An 18,740-nucleotide genomic window follows, 5' to 3' on the forward strand; every position below is an offset into this window, starting at 1 on the left:
GTTTCTATCATTAATAGTTGGTTAGAACTGGACTTCCTGACTGGAGAGATGTTTCTATCATTAATAGTTGGTTAGAACTGGACTTCCTGACTGGAGAGATGGAGAGATGTTTCTATCATTAATAGTTGGTTAGAACTGGACTTCCTGACTGGAGAGATGGAGAGATGTTTCTATCATTAATAGTTGGTTTGAACTGGACTTCCTGACTGGAGAGATGTTTCTATCATTAATAGTTGGTTTGAACTGGACTTCCTGACTGGAGAGATGTTTCTATCATTAATAGTTGGTTAGAACTGGACTTCCTGACTGGAGAGATGGAGAGATGTTTCTATCATTAATAGTTGGTTAGAACTGGACTTCCTGTCTGGAGAGATGTTTCTATCATTAATAGTTGGTTAGAACTGGACTTCCTGACTGGAGAGATGTTTCTATCATTAATAGTTGGTTTGAACTGGACTTCCTGTCTGGAGAGATGTTTCTATCATTAATAGTTGGTTTGAACTGGACTTCCTGTCTGGAGAGATGGAGAGATGTTTCTATCATTAATAGTTGGTTTGAACTGGACTTCCTGTCTGGAGAGATGGAGAGATGTTTCTATCATTAATAGTTGGTTTGAACTGGACTTCCTGTCTGGAGAGATGTTTATATCATTAATAGTTGGTTTGAACTGGACTTCCTGACTGGAGAGATGTTTCTATCATTAATAGTTGGTTAGAACTGGACTTCCTGACTGGAGAGATGTTTCTATCATTAATAGTTGGTTAGAACTGGACTTCCTGACTGGAGAGATGGAGAGATGTTTCTATCATTAGTAGTTGGTTTGAACTGGACTTCCTGACTGGAGAGATGTTTCTATCATTAATAGTTGGTTAGAACTGGACTTCCTGACTGGAGAGATGTTTCTATCATTAATAGTTGGTTAGAACTGGACTTCCTGACTGGAGAGATGTTTCTATCATTAATAGTTGGTTAGAACTGGACTTCCTGACTGGAGAGATGTTTCTATCATTAATAGTTGGTTTGAACTGGACTTCCTGACTGGAGAGATGGAGAGATGTTTCTATCATTAATAGTTGGTTTGAACTGGACTTCCTGACTGGAGAGATGTAGAGATGTTTCTATCATTAATAGTTGGTTAGAACTGGACTTCCTGACTGGAGAGATGTTTCTATCATTAATAGTTGGTTTGAACTGGACTTCCTGTCTGGAGAGATGGAGAGATGTTTCTATCATTAATAGTTGGTTTGAACTGGACTTCCTGTCTGGAGAGATGTTTATATCATTAATAGTTGGTTTGAACTGGACTTCCTGACTGGAGAGATGGAGAGATGTTTCTATCATTAATAGTTGGTTTGAACTGGACTTCCTGACTGGAGAGATGTTTCTATCATTAATAGTTGGTTTGAACTGGACTTCCTGACTGGAGAGATGTTTCTATCATTAATAGTTGGTTTGAACTGGACTTCCTGTCTGGAGAGATGTTTATATAATTAATAGTTGGTTTGAACTGGACTTCCTGACTGGAGAGATGGAGAGATGTTTCTATCATTAATAGTTGGCTTGAACTGGACTTCCTGACTGGAGAGATGTTTCTATCATTAATAGTTGGCTTGAACTGGACTTCCTGACTGGAGAGATGTTTCTATCATTAATAGTTGGTTTGAACTGGACTTCCTGACTGGAGAGATGTTTCTATCATTAATAGTTGGTTTGAACTGGACTTCCTGACTGGAGAGATGTTTCTATCATTAATAGTTGGTTAGAACTGGACTTCCTGACTGGAGAGATGTTTCTATCATTAATAGTTGGTTTGAACTGGACTTCCTGACTGGAGAGATGTTTCTATCATTAATAGTTGGTTAGAACTGGACTTCCTGACTGGAGAGATGTTTCTATCATTAATAGTTGGTTAGAACTGGACTTCCTGACTGGAGAGATGGAGAGATGTTTCTATCATTAATAGTTGGTTTGAACTGGACTTCCTGACTGGAGAGATGTTTCTATCATTAATAGTTGGTTAGAACTGGACTTCCTGACTGGAGAGATGTTTCTATCATTAATAGTTGGTTAGAACTGGACTTCCTGACTGGAGAGATGTTTCTATCATTAATAGTTGGTTTGAACTGGACTTCCTGACTGGAGAGATGTTTCTATCATTAATAGTTGGTTAGAACTGGACTTCCTGACTGGAGAGATGTTTCTATCATTAATAGTTGGTTAGAACTGGACTTCCTGACTGGAGAGATGTTTCTATCATTAATAGTTGGTTAGAACTGGACTTCCTGACTGGAGAGATGGAGAGATGTTTATATCATTAATAGTTGGTTAGAACTGGACTTCCTGACTGGAGAGATGTTTCTATCATTAATAGTTGGTTTGAACTGGACTTCCTGACTGGAGAGATGTTTCTATCATTAATAGTTGGTTAGAACTGGACTTCCTGACTGGAGAGATGTTTCTATCATTAATAGTTGGTTTGAACTGGACTTCCTGACTGGAGAGATGGAGAGATGTTTCTATCATTAATAGTTGGTTTGAACTGGACTTCCTGACTGGAGAGATGTTTCTATCATTAATAGTTGGTTTGAACTGGACTTCCTGTCTGGAGAGATGTAGAGATGTTTATATCATTAATAGTTGGTTTGAACTGGACTTCCTGACTGGAGAGATGTTTATATCATTAATAGTTGGTTTGAACTGGACTTCCTGACTGGAGAGATGTTTCTATCATTAATAGTTGGTTAGAACTGGACTTCCTGACTGGAGAGATGGAGAGATGTTTCTATCATTAATAGTTGGTTTGAACTGGACTTCCTGACTGGAGAGATGTTTCTATCATTAATAGTTGGTTAGAACTGGACTTCCTGACTGGAGAGATGTAGAGATGTTTATATCATTAATAGTTGGTTTGAACTGGACTTCCTGTCTGGAGAGATGGAGAGATGTTTCTATCATTAATAGTTGGTTTGAACTGGACTTCCTGACTGGAGAGATGTTTATATCATTAATGTTCTCTAGAAGGTTTAGTTATACATTTTTGATTACCTTTGATTCTTCCCTTGACATCTTTCTGCTTGACAACATTACGTTTTCCATTTGAATATATGTTGAACCAGGTGTTTGTGGCCTGGTAACCTTCCCTAGGCTGGACTGGTAACCTTCCCTAGGCTGGACTGGTAACCTTCCCTAGGCTGGACTGGTAACCTTCCCTAGGCTGTACTGGTAACCTTCCCTAGGCTGGACTGGAGTCTGACACCTACCCGCCTGTTAACCTGTGGGATTCTCTACCTGGTTCTCTTTCTCCAGGTGATCACGGTTCTGATGAAGGTGACCCAGAGAGAGCAGACTCTGTGTCAGTCAGCTAATGCCGTCCTGGCCACAGTCTGTCTCTTCTGTGGAGACGAGGTCTCACGACAACAGTTCAGGAGGTGAGGACATGTCCCTCTGTTTCTTTCATGGTCTAATCTGTCATTAACCTTTTTAAACAGCCATCTTGTGAAGCAATATATCTAATATATTTATAAAGCCCTTACATCAGCTGATATCTCAAAGTGCTGTACAGAAACCCAGCCTAAAACCCCCAAACAGCAAGCTATGCAGGTGTAGAAGCACGGTGGCTAGGAAAAACTCCCTAGAAAGGCAGGAACCTAGGAAGAAAGCTAGAGAGGAACCAGGCTATGAGGGGTGGCCAGTCCTCTTCTGGCTGTGCCGGGTGGAGATTATAACAGAACATGGCCGTGATGTTCAAATGTTCATAAATGACCAGCATGGTCAAATAATAATAATCACAGTAGTTGTCGAGGGTGCATCAAGTCAGCTCAGTTGTCAGTTGGCTTTTCATAGCCGATCATTCAGAGTATCTCTACCGCTCCTGCTGTCTCTAGAGAGTTGAAAACAGCAGGTCTGGGACAGGTAGCACGTCCGGTGAACAGGTCAGGGTTCCATAGCCGCAGGCAGAACAGTTGAAACTGGAGCAGCAGCACGGCCAGGTGGACTGGGGACAACAATAGCATTAAAGAGGCTTTGAAGAAGTTGTTCCAGGCTGACAGACTACTGTCTGTTTCTGTTCTCCAGGCCCTCTAGTTTGATTTACAACACTTTAAGGAGACTCATTTCACCACTCGCTCCATCTCTATCTCCTGTCCCCCTAGGTTGCTGCTGTCGAAGCCTGAGGCAGGCAGGAAGATCCTGTCAGAGAACAGTCTGCTGAAAGAACTCAACTTCAACGAGAGGTTCCCGGGGGAGGAGCAGGTCTTGGAGGGTAAGGGTCGTGGGTCTTTCTAGAGCAGGGGTGGGATAATGTCAATGTTTCCTTGATTAGATAGGAGCTGGGAGCGGTGTCTGGTACTTGCGAGATTTGTTAGTGACATTTTGCGGTCAGAATTGTTTGGCGAGCTACTCGTAGGTGGTCTGTAAATTACTGGTAGATCAAGCTGTTGGAGACCCCTGTTCTATACACTAGGGTTCCAGTGAGGATTTCCTACTCTGGACAGCTTCTTACAGCTGTTCAGTCATTCATAAAATGTTAGTTGTGGAAGTTTCCACCCTGAAGTCAATCTTACATGAATCATTCTTTATTACCAGCAAGCTGGAAAAGTTCCAACAAACTCAATGCACCAAGTAGTGCAGGTCGGTCAGGAGCTCTGCCGGGTCAGTCCCGTTAGTTCTCTTATACTGTTTACACAGACAAGTTATATTTGCATGATTTACATCATTATTCGTAATAAATTCATCATTAACTTTTGGTTCTCGTGACTGACCAATACCTCACGAGGCTTCTTCTCTCCAAGCTGAGACCTTGAAACTGAGATAAACCTTTCAGTTCTCAAAACAATGTTCTGGGCGTACTGCGAAATTACTTGTACCAGTTACGATCAATTTTTCACTCATGAACCAAGTCGAGGTGGTTATTAGAAAAGCACAAACATAAAATTTACATTTAAGATTTATACATGCATACATGCATACAGTTTAAGTCAGAAGTTTATAGACACTTAGGTTGGAGTCATTAAAACTCATTTTTCAACCACTCCACACATTTCTTGTTAACAAACTGTAGTTTTTGCAAGTTGGTTAGGACATCTACTTCGTGAATGGGACAAGTCATTTGTCCAACGATTGTTTACATATTATTTCACTTATAATTCACTGTATCACAATTCCAGTGGGTCAGAAGTTTAGATGCACTAAGTTGACTGTGTCTTTAAACAGCTTGGAAAATTCCAGAAAATGGTGTCATGTCTTTAAAAGCTTCTGATAGGGTAATTGACATTTTAGTCAATTGGAGGTGTACCTGTGGATGTATTTCAAGGCCTACCTTCCAACTCAGTGCCTCTTTGCTTGACATCATGGGAAAATCAAAAGAAATCAGCCAAGACCTCAGAAAAAAAATTGTAGACCTCCACAAGTCTGGTTCAACCTTGGGAGCAATTTCCAAATGCCTGAAGGTACCGCGTTCATCTGTACAAACAATAGTACGCAAGTATAAACACCGTGGGACCACGCTGCCGTCATACAGCTCAGGAAGGAGACGCGTTATTTCTACTAGAGATTAACGTACTTTGGTGTGAAAAGTGCAAATCAATCCCAGAAGACAGCAAAGGACCTTGTGAAGATGCTGGAGGAAACAGGTGCAAAGGTATCTATATCCACACTAAAACGAGTCCTATATCAATCAATCCTATAACAGTCAATCACCTGAAAGGCCGCTCAGCAAGGAAGTAGCCACTGCTCCAAAACCGTCATAAAAAAGCCAGACTACAGTTTGCAACTGCACACGGGGACAAAGATCGTACTTTTTGGAGAAATGTCCTCTGGTCTGATGAAACAAAAATACAACTGTTTGGCCATAATGACCATTGTTATGTTTGGAGGAAAAAGGGGGGTCTTGCAAGCCGAAGAACACCATCCCAACCGTGAAGCGCGGGGGTGTCAGCATCATATTGTGGGGGTGCTTTGCTGCAGGAGGGACTGGTGCACTTCACAAAATAGATGGCATCATGAGGGAGGAGAATTATGTGGATATATTGAAGCAACATCTCAAAACATCAGTCAAGAAGTTAAAGCTTGGTCGCAAAAGTGTCTTCCAAATGGACAATGACCCCAAGCATACTTCCAATGTTGTGGCAAAATGGCTTAAGGACAACAAAGTCAAGGTATTGGAGTGACCATCACAAAGCCCTGACCTCAATCCTATAGAACATTTGTGGGCAGAACTGAAAAAGCGTGTGTGAGCGAAGAGGCCTACAATCCTGACTCAGTTACACCAGCTCTGTCAGGAGGAATGGGCCAAAATTCACCCAACTTATTGTGGGAAGCTTGTGGAAGGCTACCCGAAACGTTTGACCCAAGTTAAACAATTTAAAGGCAATGCTACCAAATACTAATTGAGTGTATGTAAACTTCTGACCCACTGGGAATGTGATGAAAGAAATACAAGCTGAAATAAATCATTCTCTCTACTATTATTCTGACTTAAAGTGGTGATAAAAAATAAAGTGGTGATCCTAACTGACCTAAGACCGGGAATTTTTACTAGGATTAAATGTCAGGAATTGTGAAAAACTGAGTTTAAATGTATTTGGCTAATGTGTATGTAAACTTCTGACATCAACTATATGTGTGTATGTATATATTATATATATATGTATGTGTGTATGTAGATAGATTGTGTGTGTGTGTGTGTGTGTGTGTGTGTGTGTGTGTGTGTGTGTATATACATGATATATATGTGTAATGTATTTGTTGGCTTGACCCACTGTTTAGCTCATGATTTCCCCTGCTGTTGTCTCCAGCCTACGACCTGCCCCAGAGCCCCAACCAGGCCCAGTTGTTCTATGGGAACCTGAGTAAGGTGGTGTTGTCTGTGCTGGGCAGCACAGAGACCTTGGACTCTGGAAGGACTGACCTCCATGTCCAGCCCCCCCTAGCTGTCACCAGGAGAGGCTCGGAGGCTGACAGGTACTGGGACTGACGGGGGGGGGGATATCATACCTTAGGAAAGAACATAATCATATGAGTGGTTTCCTGTAACACCTCATTTGGTTCCTGGAGTGTTTCTCTCTGCTTAGAACACACGGGCCGTGTTTACACAGGCAGCCCAAATCTGATCTTTTGCCAGTAATTGGGCACCCTGAGTAAATGCAGTCATGAGGGCTGTTTCCCCAGACACGGATAAAGCCTAGTGAGTCCGAGACTAGAACATTTGCTGAAAGGAGAATCTACATTTGAAAAAGCTTTTTAGTCCAGGACTACACTTCATCTGTGTCTGAGGAACTGGCCCATCATGTCTGTAACAAATCTGATCCTGGTCCTCCAAACACATTCTGTTACTTAAGGTATACTAACGGTATGATAAAGGTTAAGGTATACTAACGGTATGATAAAGGTTAAGGTATACTAACGGTATGATAAAGGTTAAGGTATACTAACGGTATGATAAAGGTTAAGGTATACTAACGGTATGATAAAGGTTAAGGTATACTAACGGTATGATAAAGGTTAAGGTATACTAACGGTATGATAAAGGTTAAGGTATACTAACGGTATGATAAAGGTTAAGGTATACTAACGGTATGATAAAGGTTAAGGTATACTAACGGTATGATAAAGGTTAAGGTATACTAACGGTATGATAAAGGTTAAGGTATACTAACGGTATGATAAAGGTTAAGGTATACTAACGGTATGATAAAGGTTAAGGTATACTAACGGTATGATAAAGGGATACTTTGGGATTTTGTCAATGAGGCCCTTTATTTACTTCCCCAGAGTCAGAACTCATGGATACCATTTTTGTTTCTTCGATCGGTTTTTGAAGGAATTTGCTAACTAGCGCTAGCGCAACGACTGGAAGTCTATGGGTATCTGGTAGCATGCTAGCAAATACCCATAGACTTCCTGTCGTTGCACTACCGCTAGTTAGCATAGGCTCCATACTGGACACAGATACATAAACATGTTAACCACGAGTTAATCTGATTGGGGAAGTAGATACTGGGCCTTCAGAAAGTATTCACACCCCTTTTCAACACATGTTGTCCTCTTAAAAACTGTCTGGTGGAAAGCAGACTGAACCAGGTTTTCCTCTAGGATTTTGCCTGTGATTAGCGCCATTATCCTAAAAAAAACTCCCCAGTCCTTAACATTGACAAGCAGACCCATAACATGATGCAGCCACCACGATGCTTGGAAATATGAAGTGGTGTACTCAGTGTTGAATTTGCCCCAAACAACACTTTGTATTCAGGACAAAAAGTTACCAGCCTTTTGTGAAATAGCACAGTTACAAGTGGAAATAAAATTGGATGGACAACAGAAATAGAGGAAGGACTAAGAACAAACGAGAGAACTATTATAAAGTAGTCTGTGTCTGTAAAATAGGTATAAGATGTATAAATTGAAGGTAAAAGCAGAAGTGTTTATTAGTTTACTCCAATTGGGGGAGCGGTGGTAGGGTTGCGGGGAATAATAATAAAGGTATATTCTTTAAAAAAGTATGTATGTCTATATAGGTAAGTGTATGTATATATGTATATATGTATGCATGCGTGTATGATATATATATTTACCCAAAAAAATATGGGGGATTGGAAATGATGCAGACAATTACATTGGAAGCAACATTCTTTCCGCAATATTAAGCTGATCCACCCCAAAAAAAAAAAAAAAAAAAAAAAAAAAAGTTAATTGATTTGCCACATTTTTTTTTAGCAATTTGACTTTAGCGCCTCGTTGCAAACAGGATACATGTTTTGCAGCTACCTTTTCACACGGTCAATTAGGTTTGTATTGTGGAGTAACTAGTAACTTAGTGGAGTCACTAGTAACTAGTAACTTAGTGGAGTAACTAGTAACTTAGTGGAGTAACTAGTAACTTAGTGGAGTCACTAGTAACTTAGTGGAGTAACTAGTAACTTAGTGGAGTCACTAGTAACTAGTAACTTAGTGGAGTCACTAGTAACTAGTAACTTAGTGGAGTATTGTGGAGTAACTACAATGTTGTTGATCCATCCTCAGTCTTCTATCACAGCCATTGAACTCTCTACCTGTTTTAAAGTCAACATTGGCCTCATGGGAAAATCCCTGAGCGGTTTCCTTCTTCACCAGCAACTGATTTAGGAAGGATGCTTGTATCTTTGTAGTGACTGGGTGTATTGATACACCATCCAAAGTGTAATTAATAACTTCACCGTGCTCAAAGGGATATTCAATGTCTGCTTTAAAAAAAATGTACCCATCTACCAATAGGTGCCGTTTGCGAGACATTGGAAAACATCCCTTTGTGGTTGAATCTGTTTTTCACTGCTCGACTGAGGGACCTTACAAATAAATGTATGTGTGGTTTGCAGAGATGAGGTAGTCATTCAACAGTCATGTTAAACAGCATTGTTCCACACAGTGAGTCCATACAACTAATTATGTGACTTGTTAAGCACATTTTTACCCCTGAACGTATTTAGGCTCCTTACCATAACAAAAGGGTTGAATACTTATTGACTAAAAGACAGTTCAGCTTTTTATTTTAATGTGTAAAAATGTCTAAACATCTCTTTGACATTATGGGGTGTTGTGTGAAGGCCAGTGACAAAAATCAAAATGGTGTACATTTTAAAATCAGGCTGTTAGGCACTGTAAATGGCCTCATTGACAAAATCCCAAAGTATCCCTTTAATGGTTATATAACGTTGTAGTAATGTTATACTAACAGTATGGTGTTAATGGTTATATAACGTTGTAGTGGTGGTGTTAATGGTTATATAACGTTGTAGTGGTGGTGTTAATGGTTATATAACGTTGTAGTGGTGGTGTTATACTAACAGTGTGGTGTTAATGGTTATATAACGTTGTAGTAGGGGTGTTAATGGTTATATAACGTTGTAGTGGTGGTGTTATACTAACAGTATGGTGTTAATGGTTATATAACGTTGTAGTAGGGGTGTTATACTAACAGTATGGTGTTAATGGTTATATAACGTTGTAGTAGTGGTGTTAATGGTTATATAACGTTGTAGTAGGGGTGTTAATGGTTATATAACGTTGTAGTGGTGGTGTTATACTAACAGTATGGTGTTAATGGTTATATAACGTTGTAGTAGGGGTGTTAATGGTTATATAACGTTGTAGTAGGGGTGTTAATGGTTATATAACGTTGTAGTAGGGGTGTTAATGGTTATATAACGTTGTAGTAGGGGTGTTAATGGTTATATAACGTTGTAGTGGTGGTGTTAATGGTTATATAACGTTGTAGTAGTGGTGTTAATGGTTATATAACATTGTAGTGGTGGTGTTATACTAACAGTGTGGTGTTAATGGTTATATAACGTTGTAGTAGGGGTGTTAATGGTTATATAACGTTGTAGTAGGGGTGTTAATGGTTATATAACGTTGTAGTGGTGGTGTTAATGGTTATATAACGTTGTAGTAGTGGTGTTAATGGTTATATAACGTTGTAGTGGTGGTGTTATACTAACAGTATGGTGTTAATGGTTATATAACGTTGTAGTAGGGGTGTTATACTAACAGTATGGTGTTAATGGTTATATAACGTTGTAGTGGTGGTGTTATACTAACAGTATGGTGTTAATGGTTATATAACGTTGTAGTAGTGGTGTTAATGGTTATATAACGTTGTAGTAGGGGTGTTATACTAACAGTATGGTGTTAATGGTTATATAACGTTGTAGTGGTGGTGTTATACTAACAGTGTGGTGTTACTGGTTATATAACGTTGTAGTAGGGGTGTTAATGGTTATATAACGTTGTAGTGGTGGTGTTATACTAACAGTATGGTGTTAATGGTTATATAACGTTGTAGTAGGGGTGTTATACTAACAGTATGGTGTTAATGGTTATATAACGTTGTAGTGGTGGTGTTATACTAACAGTATGGTGTTAATGGTTATATAACGTTGTAGTAGTGGTGTTAATGGTTATATAACGTTGTAGTAGGGGTGTTATACTAACAGTATGGTGTTAATGGTTATATAACGTTGTAGTGGTGGTGTTATACTAACAGTGTGGTGTTACTGGTTATATAACGTTGTAGTAGGGGTGTTAATGGTTATATAACGTTGTAGTGGTGGTGTTATACTAACAGTATGGTGTTAATGGTTATATAACGTTGTAGTAGTGGTGTTAATGGTTATATAACGTTGTAGTAGTGGTGTTAATGGTTATATAACGTTGTAGTGGTGTTAATGGTTATATAACGTTGTAGTAGGGGTGTTATACTAACAGTATGGTGTTAATGGTTATATAACGTTGTAGTAGGGGTGTTATACTAACAGTATGGTGTTAATGGTTATATAACGTTGTAGTATTATCATGTTTCAGTGGTTTTGGGAACTCAGACCGTCACATCAGCAACGTGTCTCTGGATGTACTGCCTGTGAAGGGTCCTCAAGGCCCAGCGTTACCCAGGACAGAGGCCTCTGGGACGGGAACAGAACCAGGGGACCACAGGGACTCCTGGAGCCTCAGGCCTGAACAGCTGGTCCTCACCTCTCCCACCATCAGTCAGTATTATCACCTCACTGTTTGACTAACTCTGTGCTCTTTGCAGCCTGAGGTCTCTCAGGACAGAAAACATTGCCTCTCCAGATTTTCGGTTCATAAAATCTATTTTAATAGAGTATAATGAAGCCCTTTTCTTTGGTTTATAATGTGTGTTGTCCAGACGGAGCCTCCAACACCAGACATGTCCTGATCCAGAACCACTCATCATCCAGAGAACTGAGCTTTGAGTTGTCCTGGCCAGCCCACTGTCTCACTGTTACCCCTCAACATGGAGTCATAGAACCACAGTATGTACCAGCCCACTGTCTCACTGTTACCCCTCAACATGGAGTCATAGAACCACAGTATGTACCAGCCCACTGTCTCACTGTTACCCCTCAACATGGAGTCATAGAACCACAGTATGTACCAGCCCACTGTCTCACTGTTACCCCTCAACATGGAGTCATAGAACCACAGTATGTACCAGCCCACTGTCTCACTGTTAGCCCTCAACATGGAGTCATAGAACCACAGTATGTACCAGCCCACTGTCTCACTGTTACCCCTCAACATGGAGTCATAGAACCACAGTATGTACCAGCCCACTGTCTCACTGTTACCCCTCAACATGGAGTCATAGAACCACAGTATGTACCAGCCCACTGTCTCACTGTTACCCCTCAACATGGAGTCATAGAACCACAGTATGTACACACACACACACACACACACACACACACACACACACACACACACAGCTTTGTGTTGTCCTGGCCAGCCAACCATTACACCCCAACGTGGCCTTCTAGATAGAACCGCAGTAGGAAGCCTCGGACGGTAACCGGTACACCTCAACGTGGCCTTCTAGATAGAACCGCAGTAGGAAGCCTCGGACGGTAACCGGTACACCTCAACGTGGCCTTCTAGATAGAACCGCAGTAGGAAGCCTCGGACGGTAACCGGTACACCCCAACGTGGCCTTCTAGATAGAACCGCAGTAGGAAGCCTCGGATGGTAACCGGTACACCTCAACGTGACCTTCTAGATAGAACCGCAGTAGGAAGCCTCGGACGGTAACCGGTACACCCCAACGTGGCCTTCTAGATAGAACCGCAGTAGGAAGCCTCGGACGGTAACCGGTTCACCTCAACGTGGCCTTCTAGATAGAACCGCAGTAGGAAGCCTCGGACGGTAACCGGTACACCCCAACGTGGCCTTCTAGATAGAACCGCAGTAGGAAGCCTCGGACGGTAACCGGTACACCTCAACGTGGCCTTCTAGATAGAACCGCAGTAGGAAGCCTCGGACGGTAACCGGTACACCTCAACGTGGCCTTCTAGATAGAACCGCAGTAGGAAGCCTCGGACGGTAACCGGTACACCTCAACGTGGCCTTCTAGATAGAACCGCAGTAGGAAGCCTCGGACGGTAACCGGTACACCTCAACGTGGCCTTCTAGATAGAACCGCAGTAGGAAGCCTCGGACGGTAACCGGTACACCTCAACGTGGCCTTCTAGATAGAACCGCAGTAGGAAGCCTCGGACGGTAACCGGTACACCTCAACGTGGCCTTCTAGATAGAACCGCAGTAGGAAGCCTCGGACGGTAACCGGTACACCTCAACGTGGCCTTCTAGATAGAACCGCAGTAGGAAGCCTCGGACGGTAACCGGTACACCTCAACGTGGCCTTCTAGATAGAACCGCAGTAGGAAGCCTCGGACGGTAACCGGTACACCTCAACGTGGCCTTCTAGATAGAACCGCAGTAGGAAGCCTCGGACGGTAACCGGTACACCTCAACGTGGCCTTCTAGATAGAACCGCAGTAGGAAGCCTCGGACGGTAACCGGTACACCTCAACGTGGCCTTCTAGATAGAACCGCAGTAGGAAGCCTCGGACGGTAACCGGTACACCTCAACGTGGCCTTCTAGATAGAACCGCAGTAGGAAGCCTCGGACGGTAACCGGTACACCTCAACGTGGCCTTCTTTCACCATAGATAGTAGTTTTACCAGGTGACTATATTACTAGGGGTGTTTACCAGGTGACTATATTACTAGGGGGGTTTACCAGGTGACTATATTACTAGGGAGGTTTTACCAGGCGACTATATTACTAGGGGGGGTTTACCAGGTGACTATATTACTAGGGGGGGTTTACCAGGTGACTATATTACTAGGGGGGTTTACCAGGTGACTATATTACTAGGGGGGTTTACCAGGTGACTATATTACTAGGGGGGTTTACCAGGTGACTATATTACTAGGGGGGTTTACCAGGTGACTATATTACTAGGGGGGGTTTACCAGGTGACTATATTACTAGGGGGGGTTTACCAGGTGACTATATTACTAGGGGGGTTTACCAGGTGACTATATTACTAGGGGGGGTTTACCAGGTGACTATATTACTAGGGGGGTTTACCAGGTGACTATATTACTAGGGGGGGTTTACCAGGTGACTATATTACTAGGGGGGTTTACCAGGTGACTATATTACTAGGGGGGTTTTACCAGGTGACTATATTACTAGGGGGGTTTTACCAGGTGACTATATTACTAGGGGGGTTTACCAGGTGACTATATTACTAGGGGGGTTTACCAGGTGACTATATTACTAGGGGGTTTTACCAGGTGACTATATTACTAGGGGGGGTTTTACCAGGCGACTATATTACTAGGGGGGTTTTACCAGGCGACTATATTACTAGGGGGGGTTTTACCAGGCGACTATATTACTAGGGGGGGTTTTACCAGGCGACTATATTACTAGGGGGGGTTTTACCAGGCGACTATATTACTAGGGGGGGTTTTACCAGGCGACTATATTACTAGGGGGGGTTTTACCAGGCGACTATATTACTAGGGGGGGTTTACCAGGTGACTATATTACTAGGGGGGGTTTACCAGGTGACTATATTACTAGGGGGGTTTACCAGGTGACTATATTACTAGGGGGGTTTACCAGGTGACTATATTACTAGGGGGGTTTTACCAGGCGACTATATTACTAGGGGGGGTTTACCAGGTGACTATATTACTAGGGGGGTTTACCAGGTGACTATATTACTAGGGGGGGTTTACCAGGTGACTATATTACTAGGGGGGGTTTACCAGGTGACTATATTACTAGGGGGGTTTACCAGGTGACTATATTACTAGGGGGGGTTTACCAGGTGACTATATTACTAGGGGGGTTTACCAGGTGACTATATTACTAGGGGGGTTTACCAGGTGACTATATTACTAGGGGGGTTTTACCAGGTGACTATATTACTAGGGGGGTTTACCAGGTGACTATATTACTAGGGGGGTTTACCAGGTGACTATATTACTAGGGGGGTTTACCAGGTGACTATATTACTAGGGGGTTTTACCAGGTGACTATATTACTAGGGGGGGTTTTACCAGGCGACTATATTACTAGGGGGGTTTTACCAGGCGACTATATTACTAGGGGGGTTTTACCAGGCGACTATATTACTAGGGGGGGTTTTACCAGGCGACTATATTACTAGGGGGGGTTTTACCAGGCGACTATATTACTAGGGGGGGTTTTACCAGGCGACTATATTACTAGGGGGGGTTTTACCAGGCGACTATATTACTAGGGGGGGTTTTACCAGGCGACTATATTACTAGGGGGGGTTTTACCAGGCGACTATATTACTAGGGGGGGTTTTACCAGGCGACTATATTACTAGGGGGGGTTTTACCAGGCGACTATATTACTAGGGGGGGTTTTACCAGGCGACTATATTACTAGGGGGGGTTTTACCAGGCGACTATATTACTAGGGGGGGTTTTACCAGGCGACTATATTACTAGGGGGGGTTTACCAGGTGACTATATTACTAGGGGGGGTTTACCAGGTGACTATATTACTAGGGGGGGTTTACCAGGTGACTATATTACTAGGGGGGGTTTACCAGGTGACTATATTACTAGGGGGGGTTTACCAGGTGACTATATTACTAGGGGGGGTTTACCAGGTGACTATATTACTAGGGGGGTTTTACCAGGTGACTATATTACTAGGGGCTGTTTTACCAGGTGACTATATTACTAGGGGTGTTTTACCAGGTGACTATATTACTAGGGGTGTTTTACCAGGCGACTATATTACTAGGGCTGTTTTACCAGGTGACTATATTACTAGGGGGGTTTACCAGGTGACTATATTACTAGGGGGGTTTTACCAGGTGACTATATTACTAGGGGGGTTTTACCAGGTGACTATTACTAGGGGGGTTTACCAGGTGACTATATTACTAGGAGGGGTTTACCAGGTGACTATATTACCAGGGCTGTTTTACCAGGTGACTATATTACTAGGAGGGGTTTACCAGGTGACTATATTACCAGGGCTGTTTTACCAGGTGACTATTACTAGGGGGGGTTTACCAGGTGACTATTACTAGGGGGGGTTTACCAGGTGACTATATTACTAGGGGGGTTTACCAGGTGACTATATTACTAGGGCTGTTTTACCAGGTGACTATTACTAGGGGGGGTTTACCAGGTGACTATATTACTAGGAGGGGTTTACCAGGTGACTATATTACTAGGGGGGTTTTACCAGGTGACTATATTACTAGGGCTGTTTTACCAGGTGACTATTACTAGGGGGGGTTTACCAGGTGACTATATTACTAGGGGGGTTTACCAGGTGACTATATTACTAGGGGGGTTTACCAGGTGACTATATTACTAGGGCTGTTTTACCAGGTGACTATTACTAGGGGGGGTTTACCAGGTGACTATTACTAGGGGGGTTTACCAGGCGACTATATTACTAGGGGGGTTTACCAGGTGACTATATTACTAGGAGGGGTTTACCAGGTGACTATATTACTAGGGCTGTTTTACCAGGTGACTATTACTAGGGGGGGTTTACCAGGTGACTATTACTAGGGGGGTTTACCAGGTGACTATATTACTAGGGGGTTTACCAGGTGGCTTTATTACTAGGGGGGTTTACCAGGTGACTATATTACTAGGGGGGTTTACCAGGGGACTATATTACTAGGAGGGGTTTACCAGGTGACTATATTACTAGGGCTGTTTTACCAGGTGACTATTACTAGGGGGGGTTTACCAGGTGACTATATTACTAGGGGGGTTTTACCAGGTGACTATATTACTAGGGGGGTTTTACCAGGCGACTATATTACTAGGGGGGGTTTACCAGGTGACTATATTACTAGGGGGGTTTACCAGGTGACTATATTACTAGGGGCTGTTTTACCGGGCGACTATATTACTAGGGGGGTTTTACCAGGTGACTATATTACTAGGGGGGGTTTTACCAGGTGACTATATTACTAGGGGGGGTTTTACCAGGTGACTATATTACTATGGGGGTTTTACCAGGCGACTATATTACTAGGGGGGTTTTACCAGGTGACTATATTACTAGGGGGGTTTACCAGGTGACTATATTACTAGGGGCTGTTTTACCGGGCGACTATATTACTAGGGGCTGTTTTACCGGGCGACTATATTACTAGGGGGGTTTTACCAGGTGACTATATTACTAGGGCTGTTTTACCAGGCGACTATATTACTAGGGCTGTTTTACCAGGCGACTATATTACTAGGGCTGTTTTACCAGGCGACTATATTACTAGGGGGGTTTTACCAGGTGACTATATTACTAGGGCTGTTTTACCAGGCGACTATATTACTAGGGCTGTTTTACCAGGCGACTATATTACTAGGGGGGTTTTACCAGGTGACTATATTACTAGGGCTGTTTTACCAGGCGACTATATTACTAGGGGGGTTTTACCAGGTGACTATTACTAGGGGGGTTTTACCAGGCGACTATATTACTAGGGGGGGTTTACCAGGTGACTATATTACTAGGGGGGTTTACCAGGTGACTATATTACTAGGGGGGTTTACCAGGTGACTATATTACTAGGGGGGGTTTACCAGGTGACTATATTACTAGGGGGGTTTACCAGGTGACTATATTACTAGGGGGGGTTTTACCAGGTGACTATATTACTAGGGGGGGTTTTACCAGGCGACTATATTACTAGGGGTGTTTTACCAGGTGACTATATTACTAGGGGTGTTTTACCAGGTGACTATATTACTAGGGGGGTTTTACCAGGTGACTATATTACTAGGGGGGTTTTACCAGGTGACTATATTACTAGGGGGGTTTACCAGGTGACTATATTACTAGGGGGGTTTACCAGGTGACTATATTACTGGGGGGTTTACCAGGCGACTATATTACTAGGGGGGTTTACCAGGCGACTATATTACTAGGGGGGTTTACCAGGCGACTATATTACTAGGGGGGTTTACCAGGCGACTATATTACTAGGGGGGTTTTACCAGGCGACTATATTACTAGGGGGGTTTTACCAGGCGACTATATTACTAGGGGGGTTTTACCAGGCGACTATATTACTAGGGGGTTACCAGGCGACTATTACTAGGGGGGTTTTACCAGGCGACTATATTACTAGGGGGGTTTTACCAGGCGACTATATTACTAGGGGGGTTTTACCAGGCGACTATATTACTAGGGGGGTTTTACCAGGCGACTATATTACTAGGGGGGTTTTACCAGGCGACTATATTACTAGGGGGGGTTTACCAGGCGACTATATTACTAGGGGGGTTTACCAGGTGTCTATATTACTAGGGGGGTTTACCAGGTGTCTATATTACTAGGGGGGTTTTACCAGGTGTCTATATTACTATGGGGGTTTTACCAGGCGACTATATTACTAGGGCTGTTTTACCAGGCGACTATATTACTAGGGGGGGTTTTACCAGGCGACTATATTACTAGGGGGGGTTTTACCAGGCGACTATATTACTAGGGGGGGTTTTACCAGGCGACTATATTACTAGGGGGGGTTTTACCAGGTGACTATATTACTAGGGGGGGTTTACCAGGTGACTATATTACTAGGGGGGTTTTACCAGGTGACTATATTACTAGGGGGGTTTACCAGGCGACTATATTACTAGGGGGGTTTACCAGGCGACTATATTACTAGGGGGGTTTCACCAGGCGACTATATTACTGGGGGGGTTTTACCAGGTGACTATATTACTAGGGGGGTTTTACCAGGTGACTATATTACTAGGGGGGTTTTACCAGGTGACTATATTACTAGGGGGGGGGGTTTACCGGGCGACTATATTACTAGGGGGGGGGGGTTTACCGGGCGACTATATTACTAGGGGGGGGGGGGGGGTTTACCGGGTGACTATAT

The 18,740-nt window shown here is 42.9% G+C and overlaps 1 protein-coding gene across 1 annotated transcript; it reads left to right on the plus strand.

The window, feature by feature from the left end:
* Positions 1–3,310: 3,310 nt before the first annotated feature.
* On the plus strand, positions 3,311–13,560 carry LOC120040509 (centrosomal protein of 192 kDa-like). Its single transcript, XM_038985626.1, has 5 exons — positions 3,311–3,428; positions 4,152–4,261; positions 6,795–6,960; positions 11,335–11,516; positions 11,678–13,560. The coding sequence occupies exons 1-5, from the start codon at positions 3,322–3,324 to the stop codon at positions 12,310–12,312; spliced, it is 1,200 nt and encodes a 399-aa protein (XP_038841554.1). The 5' UTR covers positions 3,311–3,321; the 3' UTR covers positions 12,313–13,560.
* The last annotated feature ends 5,180 nt before the right edge of the window (positions 13,561–18,740 follow it).

The sequence above is a fragment of the Salvelinus namaycush genome, unplaced genomic scaffold (assembly GCF_016432855.1).
Source record: "Salvelinus namaycush isolate Seneca unplaced genomic scaffold, SaNama_1.0 Scaffold3582, whole genome shotgun sequence".
In the NCBI taxonomy this organism is placed as follows: Eukaryota; Metazoa; Chordata; class Actinopteri; order Salmoniformes; family Salmonidae; genus Salvelinus; species Salvelinus namaycush.

Coding starts and splice junctions, on each gene's coding strand:
- LOC120040509 (XM_038985626.1), top strand. CDS start 3,322: ATGAAGGTGACCCAGAGAGAGCAGACTCTGTGTCAGTCAGCTAATGCC. Junction 6,961..11,334: donor AGAGGCTCGGAGGCTGACAG/GTACTGGGACTG, acceptor ATCATGTTTCAG/TGGTTTTGGGAACTCAGACC. Junction 11,517..11,677: donor CCTCACCTCTCCCACCATCA/GTCAGTATTATC, acceptor TGTGTTGTCCAG/ACGGAGCCTCCAACACCAGA.